Genomic DNA, 16,736 nt, shown 5'->3' with positions numbered 1-16,736 from the left:
AAGATCTCTTGACATAATTGAGTAATTTTTGTACAAACTCTAGCATGCTAGAGACCATGAGTAGTCAGATCCTGTGTCACATAACCCGTGGCAAATAATGCTGTGTTGTTCCCTGATGCAATACTGATATTCTGTACCAAATCAGAGGGAAGTGCCACTTATTCATCAGCATTGTATCTGGCAAACCACTGGCTTCCTTGAAGGTCATTCTTTTGATTAGAGTCTATCTTGTGTGATACTGGGAGGTTTGAAAAGATCACAGCCAAAACTTGACTGATTGCCACTAGGCTAATAGTTCTGTTAGAGATGTTTCAACACAGAAAACAAAAATACAAACCATTTTTAAGCTTTTTACAATTTTTATGGTTGATTCTTCTTGTGCAGGAAGAGTTTGAAGTATCTGAGCGATATATCACCATGAGTGACCTGACAGCTGCCTTGGAAGAGAACAGAGTAAAGGAGATGTTTGGTGCTGGAACAGCTTGTGTTGTATGTCCTATCTCTAAAATTTTATATAACGGCAAGGTAAGAAAATGTCTCTCTTTTTTTTTTCCTTCCTTCTTTCTTCAGAATTTTATCATTAATTAATTGCAGCTGAAGCAAAAAACAAGTAAGATAGAAAAGGAGTTCTGCCAGAGGCTCCTGGAAAGATGAACGCTGTCAGTATGTTGTTTCCCAAGTGAGTTACTGCTCTGTTGTCAGAAGAGACCTTTCCCTCTCATCTTTTAGGGGTTTTTAATAGCCAAAATTATAAAATCTCAGTTCCTGGGAAAAATAATAAAAAAAAATATTTCCCACCTTGTCGTGGTTTCAGCCCAGCCGGTAACAAAGGACCACGCGGCCGCTCGCTCACTCCTCCCACCCCCCTCCGGTGGGATAGGGGGGGAGACGGAGGAGAGAAAAGAAAACAAACAAACAAACAAAAAAAACCCTGGAACCTTGAGGGCTGAGATAAAGGCAGTTCACTGGAACAACACAGAGAAATTACAACAACAACGACGGTACTAATGAAAGAGTATACAAAAAGAGTGATGCACAGTGCAACTGCTCACCACCCGGGACCGACGCTCCGCCACTTCCCCCACCGAAAGACCAGACCACCCCCCGGCCTACTCCCCATATATATACTGAGCATGATGTCACATGGTATGGAATAGCTCCTTGGCTAGTTCAGGTCAGCTGCCCCGGCTATGCCCCCCCACCTCCCAGGTTCCTGTAAAAATTAACTCTATCCCAGCTGAACCCAGGACACACCTCCCAGCCTGTTTGAAAATATACAAAAATACATTCTCCCATGTTTCTTTTAATGAAAATTTTTTCCAAAGTTAAGGCACCTGGGAAAGGTGAGAGGAAAGACTTGCCCAGGGAACCGAATTTCGGAGCCACTGCATTCTTTCCTTTTCAAGTTCATCTCTTCTTCACCCCTCATTGCAGAGAACCCAGCTCTGATGGAAGAGCAGTTTCAGGAGTGTGCGCAGCTGCTTCCACCTAATATATACCATATGGGAGATTTCTCCTGCACAGGTGGAATTTCACAGGCATTCAGACTGTTAAGCTGACTTGATGCTATTTAGCTAGCACAAGTTAGTTCAGAAGGCTGGGTTATTGCAGCTGCATATATGGATGTGCTTTGTTCCATTAAATATGACAAGTACAGTAAATGTCTGTTAGGTGATACTTCTTGAATTTACAAGATGGAATAAATGTATTGATATTATCAGATGCTAAAATAATATGAGAGACATCAAGGTGCTGAGTGATGGTAAGTACGATAAATGTACCTGTTGTGTTTCTACATGATATACTTTGAAATAAAATACTGTATACAGTGTTAGTACTCTTGCCTGTACAATATACCCTCCATTTTGGACAGATCTTTTGGAAGGCTTAGATTAGCCTTTGTTTAAAAATAGCTTAACAGTTCAACTAATGTAACTTTTCACTGGCTCAGCATGCCCTCCTATAAAAAAACATTATGACAATCTTTGCCTACTTATAAGGAGGGCTAGAAAGCTTGATAAATATTTATTAAAATTCTTGGTGACCCTAAGGTATTCATACGTATATAAAGCTATTATTACATGTTATTCTCTCTCTCTCCCTTCCCTTCCCTTCCCCCACTTCTTTATTCAATGTCAGCATTTGCACATTCCAACTATGGAGAATGGACCTCAGTTAACCACACGTTTCCTGAATAAGCTGAGTGATATCCAGGTAAGATTCTTTCTCTTCTTTAACCAGATAAAATAATAAAAGGTGAACATTTGAAAACATGGGAAATAATCTTTTTATTAGTGGTGCTATAGGCACCATTATGTAATAATATGGGCTCTTTTGTTTGGTGTGATTATTCTATCAATTTTTTTTTTCCCTTGAGAAAGTATGATATGGATGGGGAGTGATATATTTTTTCCCTGTTCATCTTGGAAGCTGGATGAGAGTTATAAGATATTACTGTTATCAGTGAAATCCAGTACTGTTGTTATAAGTTCCTTTTTAAGGGCTAAAAATAGCGTTATGAAGCATCTGAATAACCATGATCACAAACGAATACAGGCTAACCAATAAAGAGATGGGTGAAGTAGTAAGCACTCCCTGGGTGCAGCCAACTGATCACCATTTCTGTTTCTCAGCATCTTTCCAATCATACAGTCACTTCTTGTTCTTAAAACAATTCCTTCCTCTGTGATTTGCTAGATGTCAAAGTTTGTTTAGAATCAGTGCTTGACCTCCATGTCTGGGCATAGGAGTCTATAACATTTCAGGTAAAGTCAATGAGCAGCACGTGATGCCCCTTCTTATTTTAGTTGCTTGTTTTCTTTTACTTATTTAGCATAGTTTATGGTGTGGGGGATTTGGGAATAGGAGCAGTTCTCAGCAAGTTACAAGCCCCTTTATTTAAGATCTGGTAGCAGCTGTTTGGCAGTATTGTCATGATTTCTTCAAATCAAGTCTGACGGTTACTCTTCTACATTCTTGGCTTTTGGCTCAAGGTGTTCTTAGATTTGCTACTAAAATGTTTATGTTCCTGCCAGTAATCCCTGAACTAAGAATCTTCTTGAAAAATCTTGAGATGTACTGTACCACATAGCAACTCTATGAATCCCATAAAATAGCAGAACTTCTTAAGAAAACGTCCTAAAATTTATTTTTCTTTCTATTTTACAGGCCTTTTACTAGTGTGTAGAAATAATCTGACACAGGGTTCTTCTGATGAGACCCCAGACAAAAACTACTCATGAATTGCATTCTGCTGTCATATGTTGACTCACCTAAAATCCATGATAAGCAGATTCATTTCTGTAATGTTACGTATTCAGTGGTTTGTGCTATATTGCAGTCCAAGTTTAAATCCATTGCTAGTCATTGTGGTTTTTTTTCATTGCTTAATTCAAGTAGGGTGAAGCAGTCTTAGACAAAGGGAAGTCAGGCTATCTCATATAATTTCAGTGGTTCTTTTGTACTCTTGTTTCTCTACATATTTTTACATTTCACAGCTGCTGGTCTCCAGCATAACTACTTTTTTTTTTTTTCCTTCCCCTTTGCCCAAGACTTGTAGCTCAAATGATGCAGCAAGACCACTGTCGTAGTTTAACCCCAGCCAGCAACTAAGCACCATGGAGCTGCTCTATCACTCCCCCTCCTCAACTGGACAGGGGAGAGAAAATATAACAAAAGGCTCGTGGGTAGAGATAAGGAGGGGAGAGATCATTCAGCAATTATGGCCACAGGCAAAACAGACTCGACTTAGGGAAAATTAACTTAATTTATTGCCAATCAAACCAGAGTAGGGTAATGAGAAATAAAACCAAATCTTAACACACCTTCCTCTCACCCCTTCTATCTTCCCGGGCACAGCTTCATCACACATTGTCTCTGCCGCTCCTTCCTCCTCAGGGGCAGGACTCCTCACACTCTTCCTCTGCTCCAATGTGGGGTCCCTCCCATGGGAGACAGTCCTCCATAAACTTCTCCAATGTGAGTCCTTCCCACAGGCTGCAGTTCTTCACGAACTGCTCCAGCGTGGGTCCCTTCCACGGGGTGCAGTTCATCAGGCACAGACTGCTCCAACGTGGGTCCCCTGTGGGGCCACAAGTCCTGCCAGAAAACCCGCTCCAGCGTGGGCTCCTCTCTCCACGGGTCCGCAGGTCCTGCCAGGAGCCTGCTCCAACAAAGACTTCCCATGGGGTCACAGCCTCCTTTGGGCATCCCCCTGCTCTGGCGTGGGGTCCTCCCCAGGCTGCAAGTGGATATCTGCTCCATCATGGACCTCCCTGGGCTGCAAGGGGACAGCCTGCCTCACCATGGTCTTCACTACAGGTTGCAGGGGAATCTCTGCTCCGGCGCCTGGAGCACCTCCTCCCCCTCCTTCTGCACTGACCTGGGGGTCTGCAGGGTTGTTTCTCTCACATGTTCTCACTCCTCTCTCCAGCTGCAGTTTCTGTACCACAGCAACTTCTGTCCCTTCTTAAATATGTTCTCCCAGAGGCACTACCACCGTCGCTGATGGGCTCGGCCTTGGCCAGCGGTGGGTCTGTCTTGGAGCTGGCTGGCATTGGCTCTGTCGGATACAGGGGAATCTTCTAACAGCTTCTCACAGAAGCCACCCCTGGAGCCCCTCTGCTACCAAAACCTTGCCATGCAAACCCAATACAACCACTTGACTGTTCTTCATTAGGAAGGTGACATGGGATCAACATCTCTTCTTCTATAGAATAGTATTGGACATTTCTGGCTGCAACTCAGGGAGGAAAGAATTCCTGATATTCTGGTACCTTTTGTGTTGGTGGCTGAGCCAACATTCATGGGGGCAAGAAGAGGCACTCCCCCATCATGTTTCTGTTGTTTCAGCTGTGCCAACTGTAACAGCTTGGGGTCTGGGTCTTTCTCCTCAAACAGTAGGACTGATAGCTAGGAAGAAGCATAGGCACCTTTGGTTCTAGTTTTTATTATTTGTTGAGAGGAAAGAGAGGCTCAGTATTTGATGTTCCCAGCTCAGTTACTTGTAACATTTTCATCTTCTTACTATGAGTATACACAGTAGCCTTTCTCCAGAATCCCACTACATACCACAGTTTTATTTCATCTTTCTCATCCCAAGTGCCTGATACAAATATCTAAAATAACAGTTCATGTCCATCACTTTATTTTTTTTTGTTGTCATATGTCCAGATTTATTACACGCTTTTCATTGTGATACATACTGATCACTGTTTCCATAGCTCTCTGCTCTGTATTAAAGCCATCTTGTTAGTATGTCAAGTATCTATCTTCAGTGTCTAAAAGCACTTGTGTAACTCGTGTGTTACCTTCTGATGTCTAGGTGATGCTATTGCAATATACGTTAGGGCCTTCAACAATTTGTGATCAGTTTGAGTCTGCAGTGATCATTTCTAATTGCAGTCACGGAACAGCTCAGCATCAGAAAGAGTTGAGGCCAGTTCTAGCACCTTGTTGAGTGTTATGCATGGGAATATGTACTGCCTTAGCTTGTCATGAGACAAGCAAGTGCCCTCTCTAGAAGAATGGCTTATGAAATCCAGAATTCTGTTTCAGAAGAAAACACTGGAATAGGTGTCCTTCTCCCTTGGCCAATTGATAGTGAGTGGATTATTACGACAAATTTATCCAGCCTGCTTCCTGAGGCTTCCTCCCATGCCCTCCCCAATCACCCTGCTTTTCCACCCCAACCAAGGGTCAGGAGGAAGCTGAAAAAGTGTGGATTGCTTCTAATCATTATCTGTCTTGGATCTTTTCACTTCACAACTATGCATATGGACCTTTTTGCCTTTCAACTATGTACATACCATGTGTTCATTAGTTACATGCCAAGAGTAAATCCATCACTCCTGAAAAGTGCTGGACTGTTATGTATATGTTTACTTCTGGGTTTTCTTCCTTCTTTAAAAAAGCCAAGAGAATTAGAACACTTCATCATCAGAAACATGATTTTAAAGAGAATGGTGGTTGCTTCCTCTTTAAGAGTCAATTGGTGGTTGCTGATTGTGTTTCTGCACATTTCTTTCTGTGGAGAGATGAGCTCATATCCAAATGAACCCCAGGTTGTCATACAGAAGACAATGCTGCAACACACAAAATGGAATATATAATATTCTTAAAATGTCAGAGGATTTTTTAGGATCTTTCACAAAGATCTTTTATATATTCTACCAGGAGGGGGAAAAAAAACGATCACTTTTCAGTACCATGAGACTACTGTCATATCATTTGGACAGTCTGTGGCTGTTATTCCAAAGAACGTTCAAGTTCTGAAGAATAAAATACAATTGAAATTACAGCCGAACACAGCTCTGGTCTCTGTGCTGTGCTGTGCTGTTGCCTGAAATAAGGCAATGTATCATTTAATGTTGGGTGATGGACATTTGTAAAAAAGTAAAAATTCTCAGTACCAACAATGTCCTGCATTTGAACCTGTAACCAAGAGGTGCAGGGCTCTGTATCCAATATCATTATACTGATTCCCTTGTGTACAATACATGCTTTTTTCACATTTTCAGATTATCTTCATTATTGTGTTTCCAAGTCTGTTTTCATGCTGCTTGTTGTTCTTTTGCAAGTCTTCTGGGTTCAACAGGATTTCTTTGGATTTGAACAGCTGTTCAGTGGAACTAGAGCTAGAGTGACAAATCAGAAACTCATGGGCAGAACTGATTCCATTTCTCATGCCAATTGAGAGAGACAGTAGTAGCACTGCGATATACATTTCCCTTCCTATCACTGAGTGGAAATAATGATTACTAAAGGCTGATAAAGCTTTTAGATTAAATCATTTACATTGTATACAGTAATGTTGTGCTTATGAATGAATTAGTCATAGTACACTGTCTTCTATAACCACTTGAGTTAGAAGATTTAGAGAGGAGATTCTTTTCTCTGGGAATATACTCACTGAAATACCACTCAGATGTTTTTGTGGTTTTGCATTCCATGCCTTAAGAATAAACAAGCTTTTGCTATACCCTTTAAAGGGTAGATCAGGATGCAACTTGGAAGGGATGGATAGAAGGTAAGATATATTGTTTATACCACATGATATAACATACATTTAAACACTGAAGTCAAGATAGCAGTGAACAGACATTTAGTCAAAAACCCTATCTTTCTCAAAGTTGCACAATCTAAATGGTTAGGTCAGCAGAAAACAACCAGGGAAGGAGAATGTATGTGTTAATTTTACAAAGCAGGACCTGTGGAGGGAGGGGAAGAGGAATGAGATTGACTAGCCTGAAGTCACAATGTCTTTGATAGAATCAGAAGAGGAAGATAAATCTGCTTTTATTTCTGGAATGAAAACATCTTGATTGTAGTATAACATCTTAATTCCCCTTTTAATTCTGGAAGCAGGTTTAAACCCTAGTCAAATGGCAACTCAGACCAGCCCTTGCAACTTCTGAAGTCAGCATCAGAGCATTAGAAGATACTACTACCTAAAGCCAGCAAAACTTACAAATAATCCCCTGGCCTTTGCCTTCTTTCTGATTTGGGGGGGTAGGGGTCCCACCTTTTCTCTGAGAAGCAGTGATATGAAGGTCAAAGACATCTTTTTTTTTCTCCCTTTGTTCCCATCCTCAACAAAATTGCCTCACATGAGAGTACTCCAGTGCTTTGTGGTTAAACTAATGATACATCTGCTTTTCCTTGGTTAGAGTTCCCAAGGCACCATTGACATCTGGGAATGTAAGCTGGAAATCCTTTGGACAAGTAATTCATCCAAGGTCCTGTGTAGCACCAAACCAGTATTTAGTCAACCACATCGCAGACTGTAGAACAGGAGCAGCAGAATTAGTAATGAAAAGAAAGAGTAGATGTGATACATGTGGAGGTAATTTAGAGGCTTTGCCTGTTGGAGTAAAGAGTAAAACACAAGCACACTGAACATCATTCCTTTGTGGATCTAGAAGTGTGTTTTTCTGGCTCATCCTGATTTGGAGCTTTTGTCTTTTCCCTGCTTTAATGTCCCTTTATCTCCTTTCCTGCTGAAGCAGAACCTGGATTGGAGGAACTTCCTTTTACCCTCTCTGGAGAAATTATCATCAGTGATAAAAAAAGTGATCTTTTCAGCCTACATAAAGCCTCTAAAACCAGTCCTCATTCTCTGCTGAAAAGTGTTTTCAAGCTGCCTGAACATGGTACTATGAGGGAAAGGGCTCCCGACTTACATCTGCCACTAGTCTGTCTATCTCTGCTTTAGTTACATACTTGAGCCCTATGTGCGTTTTTGGGGCTTGCTGGAGCATTGTTTACAGGACTGGTGACAAAGAGCTTTAGAACATGGAACCAGTTTAACAACCAAAAGTGCTGTCTTGGGACTGTATCCTCCCCTGGAAGAGATACAGCTCCATGTGGTAGGTTGCCTTCGTTTCTGCCTGATGATCCTGTTGGTTTGCATATGGAAAGATGACTTGTTTTATTTGGATTACAGTTCTCTCTGATTGTACTCTGTGGTATTTGTGATGGGTTTTATTTCACATTCAATCAGAATGCTGTAATAAAAAGCCACATTGAAAATAAAAAGAAATAAAAACAAATGTGTGTGTTTACTGGAGCTTGATCGGGGCATACTTATGCATGAATTAGTGAACTCACCTCAGGGAATAACTGTATTAAATTGATAGAAAGCTCTAGTGAAGCAGGACTATTCTGTATCATGTCTAGTGAGTATCAATATCACCTCTTCCTAGTCTACTTATTGGAAGATGGATAAAGCTTCAAGCTGTCTTTAGGCTTTGCTCAAATCAAAGGCAGAAGTAAAGGCATAAGAAATAATGTAAACTACTATCAAGGTGGTGGCTATGAATCTTTCTGAGGATAGACCTAGGAAGTTATAATTGCTGTTACTTTCAACTTCTATTCTTAAACTCCATTTTTGCTTCATTTCAGTATGGAAGAGAAGACAGCGATTGGGCAGTGCTGGTGTCATGAAGGTGGAAGAGTTCAGACCCTCCAGACAGAACAGACATGAATAATGACAACTTCTGTAGCTGCCTGTGCGTAGCGTAGTTTCTGTACCAATTTGCTTCCCAGGATGATTGTTTCCACAATCTGGCAAATGTGAACACAATCATTTTGATTTCTACTGTAATCCTGTTGGTAAAAGCCTGTCTTCTTGGTAGAGGTGCTAAATGTTAGCAATAGAACTTTCCTAATGGTTTTCTTAGTGCCTCCTTGTGTCTTATGTACAGTCTGAAAACTTGTAAAATGCTCTTCAACTGCTCTTCAGTTTGGTTTGTTTTAACTGCCATCGCCAGCAGAGCACATTGTCATATAACACAAAGATGTTGCCTGTTAGCTGGCCGCAGGGTTATGTTGACATTATTCTGCCTTTTGCTATGTGTTCAGGAAACAATTAAGTTTAGACATATGCTCTTTCCTTTCATTCTCTGCTTGTATGGGAGATTCCTGAGTCTGCATAGCCCTCTAGATCCCCTCATGCATACTCTGTCAAATAACAGCTCTGTCCTTTAGGCTAAAATTCTCTGAGTCAATCTAGCCTGCAATAGGCTCTCTGTTGGCCTATTGCCTTTCCCTCCATGGGGATATGCAGTGGCTGCTTGGGCAGTGCATACCTCTGTAATAGTTGAATACATCCTTCCATATGTCATTTATAGGGCTGGGTCAGGCCCTGCTGAGACAAGAATTACCCTTTGTCTGGCCTAGCACAGAGCTGCGTGCTGCAGACACAGTGTTGCCTTCCAGGTGAACGTCTAGAAAATAAGATTAGACAACTGTGGCTGTGAAAGTTGAACAGCTCTTCACAGCAGCCAAACCTTTGGATTGAGGAATTTCTTTCATCATCCAGTCACATAATTTAGATCACCAAAATATTCTTCTTGTCCCCTTCACGACTCACTGTGAAATGTATCCAGCCTCCATTGACAGACATGTACTTTAATAGGGCCTTCCTATTAAGGAGCAAGCTATGTTGTCAACAGAAACTATCTGGCACAAGAAGGAAAGAGATTTTCTTCAAACCCTTATTTCATTCTGGTTAAGCACATACTTCGTATACAGCTACTCTCTCACATGCAGTCTTGATACTATTTGGAAACAATATAGAGCATGTAGCCCATACTTAGGGAAATAACTTCTGCAAGCATTCAGTAGTGATCATACTGTAATATTTATTAGCTTTCTCTTTGCACATGGTTCTGTCAAACAGCTTTAAGATATCTCTTGCCAAAAAGGATCACCGTATTCTGTATCAATGTTCCAAAGTGCTATTTCTGTGTAAAACCGGTGGAACTTTATTGACGCCAACAGAGTCCTATAAGAAGTAAAAGTGAAACATTTATTGCCATAGTTTGCAGTAGAGATGCGCAAGTATTAAGGGAAATATTTAGCACTTTATTTCTTCTGAAGACCCAACAGTATCTCTCCCATGCTTTATAAGTCCTTTGTAGTTACTGGCATTCATTAACATAGTTTTAAAAAGCAAAATATAATTTCTAATAGACCATTCATGCCTTATGCAACTGCTAAAAAGTATCCTTATGGCTTTCCCATTCATTTTTGGACAGATTTTAAAGACAACCCCTACGTAGCCATCACTTTCTTTTGCTCCCTTAAAATAATGACTTTTACTGTCTTTCACTGCAGTCCAGTCAGATCTTTTAATGAAGAACAGTTGAAGGTTCTCCCTGACAACGTAACCATTGTTAAAATTTCTTGGATAGTTTTCTCTTTAGAATACAACTGCAAGCACAAAGTGTTGTTTCACTTACAGTAGCAATAGTATTGTGTGTCTACTTTTCTGACCATTTGAATCTGTATCTTGTGCTGGTCTTCGTGCAGTATCTTACTATGTATTATAAGCTGCTGATAGTCTTTCTTTTTATTTAATTAGATGGGTGGAAAAATTAACATGGGGAATATGTCAAGATGCAATGTGGGGTAGAGAGTTTTATCCAATGAGACAAGTATCATAACTGAAGAGTGCCTTTAACTAGAGTGTGGCGAGGAGCTCTCTAAAGATTATGTGATGAGCAACCACATGTGGCTTCCTGTTACTGAACTATCTAATCTGTCTGCTTATGTTCATCTTAGATTTAGCAGCAAAAGGAAAAGTGGAAATATATAACTTCAGATGCATGGCAAAGTGGTTGTACGATACCTTAACATCTCAGGATGTTGATAAAGTTAACAGGTATCATATATCAAAAATCTCCATAAAGGTGTCAGTATACCAGCAATAATCTATTCACTAGTCAGAATGAATAAGGGCCAGTTAGAAGAATTATTTTACTGCGGTATAAACCTAAAAGTTGTGTAAAACTCTTCTTAAATTGGATGCAAGTAATTTAATGTGAGGAAACCAGGCAGTTTCATTTATTGTGGTTTGCACTGTTTCCTGCACTGACCAGAGAGACACCTTTCCTTTTACTGCACATTTTGAGCTGATGGAGACTTCAAAATGATGAGAGTTGAAACTGGAATGACCCACAGAAATGTGTAGACTTTTCTAGCAGAGAAGAATGAAAACATGTAGCGTATGTGTGTTAAGTGTTGTCTTTAACATTTTGGTTAATTGCTTTACTCTGGCTATGTCATCTCAAAGCTGTGCTTGTTTCCAAATGGGATGCAGGTGAATAGGTTCTAGATTTCAAACTTTAAAACCTAAATAAGGGAGCTGACGGGTCAGTATAATACAGGAAATTCTTCTGATGTTGCATGCTCTCCTACCCTGCATTATGCCACTGCTTTTTTATCCTGTTAACCAAAGGAAAGAAACAATATGTGTAAATAATAGTGAGTATTTGTTATTGCATTCTCCCTATTTTCGCCTGTAAAATTTAGGAGGGAACTGTAGTATTCCCTGAGCTAATAATAGATTGTAAAAGAACATCTGCACATCTTTTCTCCATGTGCCCTATTTGTTTAATTGCAACAGATTTACATAGAAAGAGTATGGTACATCATAACTAGGCAATTATCCATTCTTCATCACTTAGTTATGGTGCTGCTAATTGATCATTTAAGACATAAGATAGTCTAACATTAGGAGAATTTGAGACTGTTCAAAAAAGATCAACAAATTAATATTGTTGTGTGATATTTGCATAATTGGCTGCAATTATTTAATGTTTAATTGGGTTGATCAAATGAGATTCAGCCTTTCACATGCTTATGTTTTACAAACACTGGTACTTTAAAATGATAATAATGAACTCTAATTTTCGTATGTTCTTTCTTCTCCCCTTCATTCTTTTGATTGTTATTTTCAGTATTGAGCATGTCCTTAATTTTCAGTTTGGTGAGCATGATTCATGCGTAGGAAAGAAGTCCTTCAAATGAGAGAACTTTTCATGAAACTGGCTTTTCATATAAGCTGGTGTGATGCCAAGAGTTATGGCTTCAGCAACTGGCATTACTTAACTAGATTCTTGACTGCAATGAGGGCAGATTTGCTGAGAATTTACAGTGACAGACTCTGGTGAGAATGCTAATAAAGGTTCCTGCTTAGGGTAGATAATCTGTTCAGTCTGTAGCAGTGCAAAGCAAACATGATTCTTCTGGGATATAGACAGGAAGTCTGATAAGACAAAAGGAAGATAAGAGAGAGATCTTTCTGCCAAGCCATTGTTTACACCTGTTCAACTATTTCAAGCCAAAAAGCAGTTGTCCTCCACTCCTTCTCTTTCTAGATAAACTGTTGGTTATGATTTACCTAATTCAACAGAGAGGTATCATTGATCCTCTTCTGTATGCTTATTTTATGATTATTTTTCCTCAGGCATGAAGAATGGTAATTTGGAAAAACATGATATTTGAAAGAGTCATTTGGAGTGCAAGTTATTTGAAGTGTCTGTGTAATGCATGGTCTTCCAAGGAGTTAGACAGAAAAACAGCTGGGACTGATCTCATAGCTGCCTAATTAGAGGAGGAACCCTCTTGAATTCAATGGCCTCTCCAAAACAATCTGCATAATCTCAACAGATTGCTTAGTGTGAACTGTCTGTTGATAGTGCCTTCCTATGAAATAGAATACAGATATGGCAGCACAGCCTGCCAGACTATGGCACACTGGCTCTCTCTGTATGGGATTCACCCTACTGATGGTAAGTTTTAATATTCTAGTGGAAGGCTCATATACTGAGAGGTGGGCAGGTGTAAATGATGGCTGAGCATGCCCTGAGCTGGGCCGTTCCTTGCTGTCTTTTTCTCCCTTCCACACAGACTTGCAGCCCCTTTTCCCCAGTCTCCTATCATGATGCCACTTAATCTCTTATATAAAAGTGACCATTTAAGCAAATTTTGCATTCTTTTTGCTTTTAGCAGTCTGACAGTTTGTTTTTTTTTTAAAAAAAAAGGTGTTTTGTTCATCTTGCAGGTGTTCAGGGATCAGAATTGCACTTTACCACCTGCACATGTAATGCCTGAACAGACTGCCACTGACTGTGAGCCTGGACAAGTTATCTAACCTCTTTGTAAGTGCAGAGTAGTAGTACTACCACTTATACCACTTTTAACTCTAATCCAAACCTTTCCATAAAAAGTTACTTCACTACAGATCAAATAAGCTTTCCAGAAAGCTTTTTAAGCAGCAGAGAAGGATGCCTTGTAAAGTCCAGTATTTCAAGGATTGCTTTAGAGTAGAAGTATCTTGGTTATGCAGAAGAAAAATGTTATTTGAATGGGATATATATTTAAGGTTTGCTGTATGAACCCATAAACAAGTAAAATACATAGTTCAGAATATAAAGTAGCATACAGAAAGATCTTGAAAAGAGAATTTACCTCCACCTCTCAAACAGTGCTATCTTATTTAAAAATGATGCTTGAAGAAAGCATTTTACCTCTCAATGTAGAGTCATTAGATTACAACTAACAACTAACACTTCATCATGTAGCACTGAGACAGACCTCTTTATCAATCTTCACTACAAATCCTCTGAACTGTAATAGTTAGCAATTGGTAAGTGTCAAAAAGCTATGTTTTACTGTATTTTGTCACTATCCTCAAGATTTGGAAAAGTAACTCATAGGTCCTAAATCATTTAAGCTAAGTAACTTCTTAATAAATATTTGCATTTTTAGTCATAATAGCAAAAGAGAGTACTAGTATTGCATTGGTGAAAAATACTGTTGTCAGTCCGCCTGTCCATGCCTTGCTTTAAGCATGATGGTTATTAGTGGGAATTTCAGAATTTTTTCCCTGACTATGCAAAATCTGAGTGCCATCTATAGCACAGTTGGCAAATATCTCCCCAATTCCATAAACAAAACTGACTTAGCCATTACCTAGAATGGTCAAGTACATTAGGGCTTAGCAGATGTGGAACAATAGTCAATTAAAATAGTCAAGCCTTAGATTTAGAACAAATTCTTGGAATTAGTAGCTGAGATAGAAATAAATGTTGTTAACCATACCCAAATTTACTAGAAATAATGGTGTTTAAATTCACTAGTAATACCAGCATGGCTAGATCCTTATCCCTCTCTCTGAACATGAATTTATACTGTTTGCTTATCTTAAAACTTAATTTATTGTGTCTCATTTTTACTACAATCCTGAATTCTCATGCCATGCTTTAAAAAAAAAGAATCTAAAATTTCATGTTCATAGGAAGATCTTAAGGAGGATTTAAGACCTTAATACAGAATTTTACGGTCTTCAAATTCTCTGCTGGATAAAGTTTAGGTAGAAAAAGAGAAGGCAACTTTGAGGAAGTAATTAACTACAGTGTTCCAAATGGTTTTCCAACACTGGTCATTTTTGGGTTTTACCAAAGAGGTATGCAGGGAATAGTAGATAAAATAAGCATAGTGCTTTTTTTGCTAAGCAAGAGTTGGGGAAGTTTCCAAGAGCTGGTTCTCTTAATAATGCTAACTCTTTATAGGACTTGATGCTGTCAAGCTTAGAGCAGTCATTTAAGTGTGAGATGGAGGAGCTCAGAAGTTATCTCAGGCAGTACTATCTTGCAGGAACAGACTTTGTTTCATTTTATGATCAAAGTGATCAAGGTATGAACAAGGAATCTTTTAAGTTTTGCACCTTTTTACAAAAAATTTGCTTTCCATTTTAGAATTCTGATATAGTATCACTGAACTATTATCATAAACTGTTGTGTCTCAGTCGGTTATGAGAAGAAAGCAAACATTCTTATTCTTTATGTAATCACCTTCTTCCTGTATGCCAAATTCCCTCTTCATTATGATGTGGTCACCACTAGAATTGTGACCTCTTCAGGTGAAGTAATAGGGGTTTTCTGTACTATACCCTGCTAGTGCACTCTTGGGTTTTTAGTAAGTACTAAGTACTTGCAGCAAATGCCAGAGCAAAAAGTAAAGTGAAAAGTCTTCTGTTTCCAGAACAGGCATGCTAAGGAATGAGAGTAAAATCACCCATCAAGTCAGTCAAGACAGGAGGTCAGAAGAACGTCATTACCATTCTCATTCAGTCCAAAACAGAAACTACCCAGGTATACCAAATGTCTAGCAGGATGGTAGATTGCTATTGCTATTTAAGAATGCTCTTATTCAGTTGCTTAAATATCTACGTCTGTGCCTACATTTTCATAACTTGGGCCCTAGTATCGTAACTGAAAGCTGCCACACACCTTTATATGTCATGAAAAAGTAAAATATTAGATCAAAACAGGTAATGCTTCAGATCATCTAACAGTGAGAAACTGTTTTCTAGATGTCAGTGGCCTGTTCTGTTCCCATAATTTATATTCATTTTCTAATGGCCCAGTAGTTGACTAGAACTGCAAGTAGGAGACAAATATATCATTAACTCTATTCCATAGTCGAGAGTGTTGACAAAGTGAATCTATTCCCTCCATCTCCTGGGGAGATGGCCTGGACTCTAGCTTGGCCACTATAGTAGAGAGTGACAGAATGTAAAATGTTCTTTGCCATGACAGAGACAAGTAAGAGTTTTATCTGAAGCTATTTGCAAACAATTTGTGTCGAAGCAGTAAATTTGGAAAGATGGATGTCCCAATCTACCTGACCTTTGAGGCATTTAGAAGGGTGCAGTAGTAGTTATTGGAATTGTAGCATATCAGCAGTGGGAAATTAGCAACTTAAAGAGGGAGAATTATACACCTCTGAAGGGTCTCTGTTTTCTCAAATGTTAAAGTTAACTGGGTATTTTACAAGGATCTAAGAATATAAAAGCAGTAAAGGACAGATGTGTGAAAAAATACTGGATAAACTAAAGGAAACTCTACCTCATTCTTCTCTAAAGGTTTTGTAGAAGCACAATTAAGCACTCCTAATGGCATTGTTACGTACAGACCATCTGGCATGAAAGAAACACTCTATATTTGTATGTCTATAAATCCTGTAATAACTGTATTTTGCTGGCAGTAGAAACAGTCTACACTATTTGCAGTTTTCCTCATCAAATCTGTAATTATGCAATGTTTCTGTCTCCAATAAAGGAATTTAATGGGCACCTGTTTGTGGCATGTTATGAAATCATCACTGTTGAGTACAGCTAACTACACATAATTATCCTGTAGATGGGAGCTGTTACGAAATACATTCTTGAAGGCTGGATTAAAAGAAAAAAGAATTACCAAATGAAGAGTGACATTTAAGAGCAGCAAAGCAAGATGCAAGTGGTGAGAGATAAGCTAACTCTATAGTCAAAGTCCAAAGCCTGCGTTCTTCCTTCTGGCCTGCACTGAAGTCTAAAGGTGTGACACTCAGAGGGAAGAATGAGGCCTTAACAATGGCAGACATGCATCTACCCTGCCAAGCCTGGA

General features: G+C 39.3%; 1 protein-coding gene across 1 annotated transcript in view; it reads left to right on the top strand.

Annotated features, from left to right (window-relative positions):
• The window catches only part of BCAT1 (branched chain amino-acid transaminase 1, cytosolic), a 67,736-nt gene extending 51,313 nt beyond the window's left edge, over positions 1–16,423 (top strand). The window contains exons 9-11 of the mRNA XM_010566097.1: positions 385–525; positions 2,140–2,214; positions 8,902–16,423. Coding sequence (XP_010564399.1) covers positions 385–525; positions 2,140–2,214; positions 8,902–8,943 — 258 coding nt within the window. The 3' untranslated portion in view covers positions 8,944–16,423. The remainder of the gene's footprint in view (positions 1–384; positions 526–2,139; positions 2,215–8,901) is intronic.
• Positions 16,424–16,736: the final 313 nt, after the last annotated feature.

Source organism: Haliaeetus leucocephalus, unplaced genomic scaffold, assembly GCF_000737465.1.
Source record: "Haliaeetus leucocephalus isolate CR32 unplaced genomic scaffold, Haliaeetus_leucocephalus-4.0 Scaffold206, whole genome shotgun sequence".
NCBI lineage: Eukaryota > Metazoa > Chordata > Aves > Accipitriformes > Accipitridae > Haliaeetus > Haliaeetus leucocephalus.
Note: the sequence above shows the minus strand (reverse complement) of the source record. Positions and strands in the feature narration are given on the sequence as shown.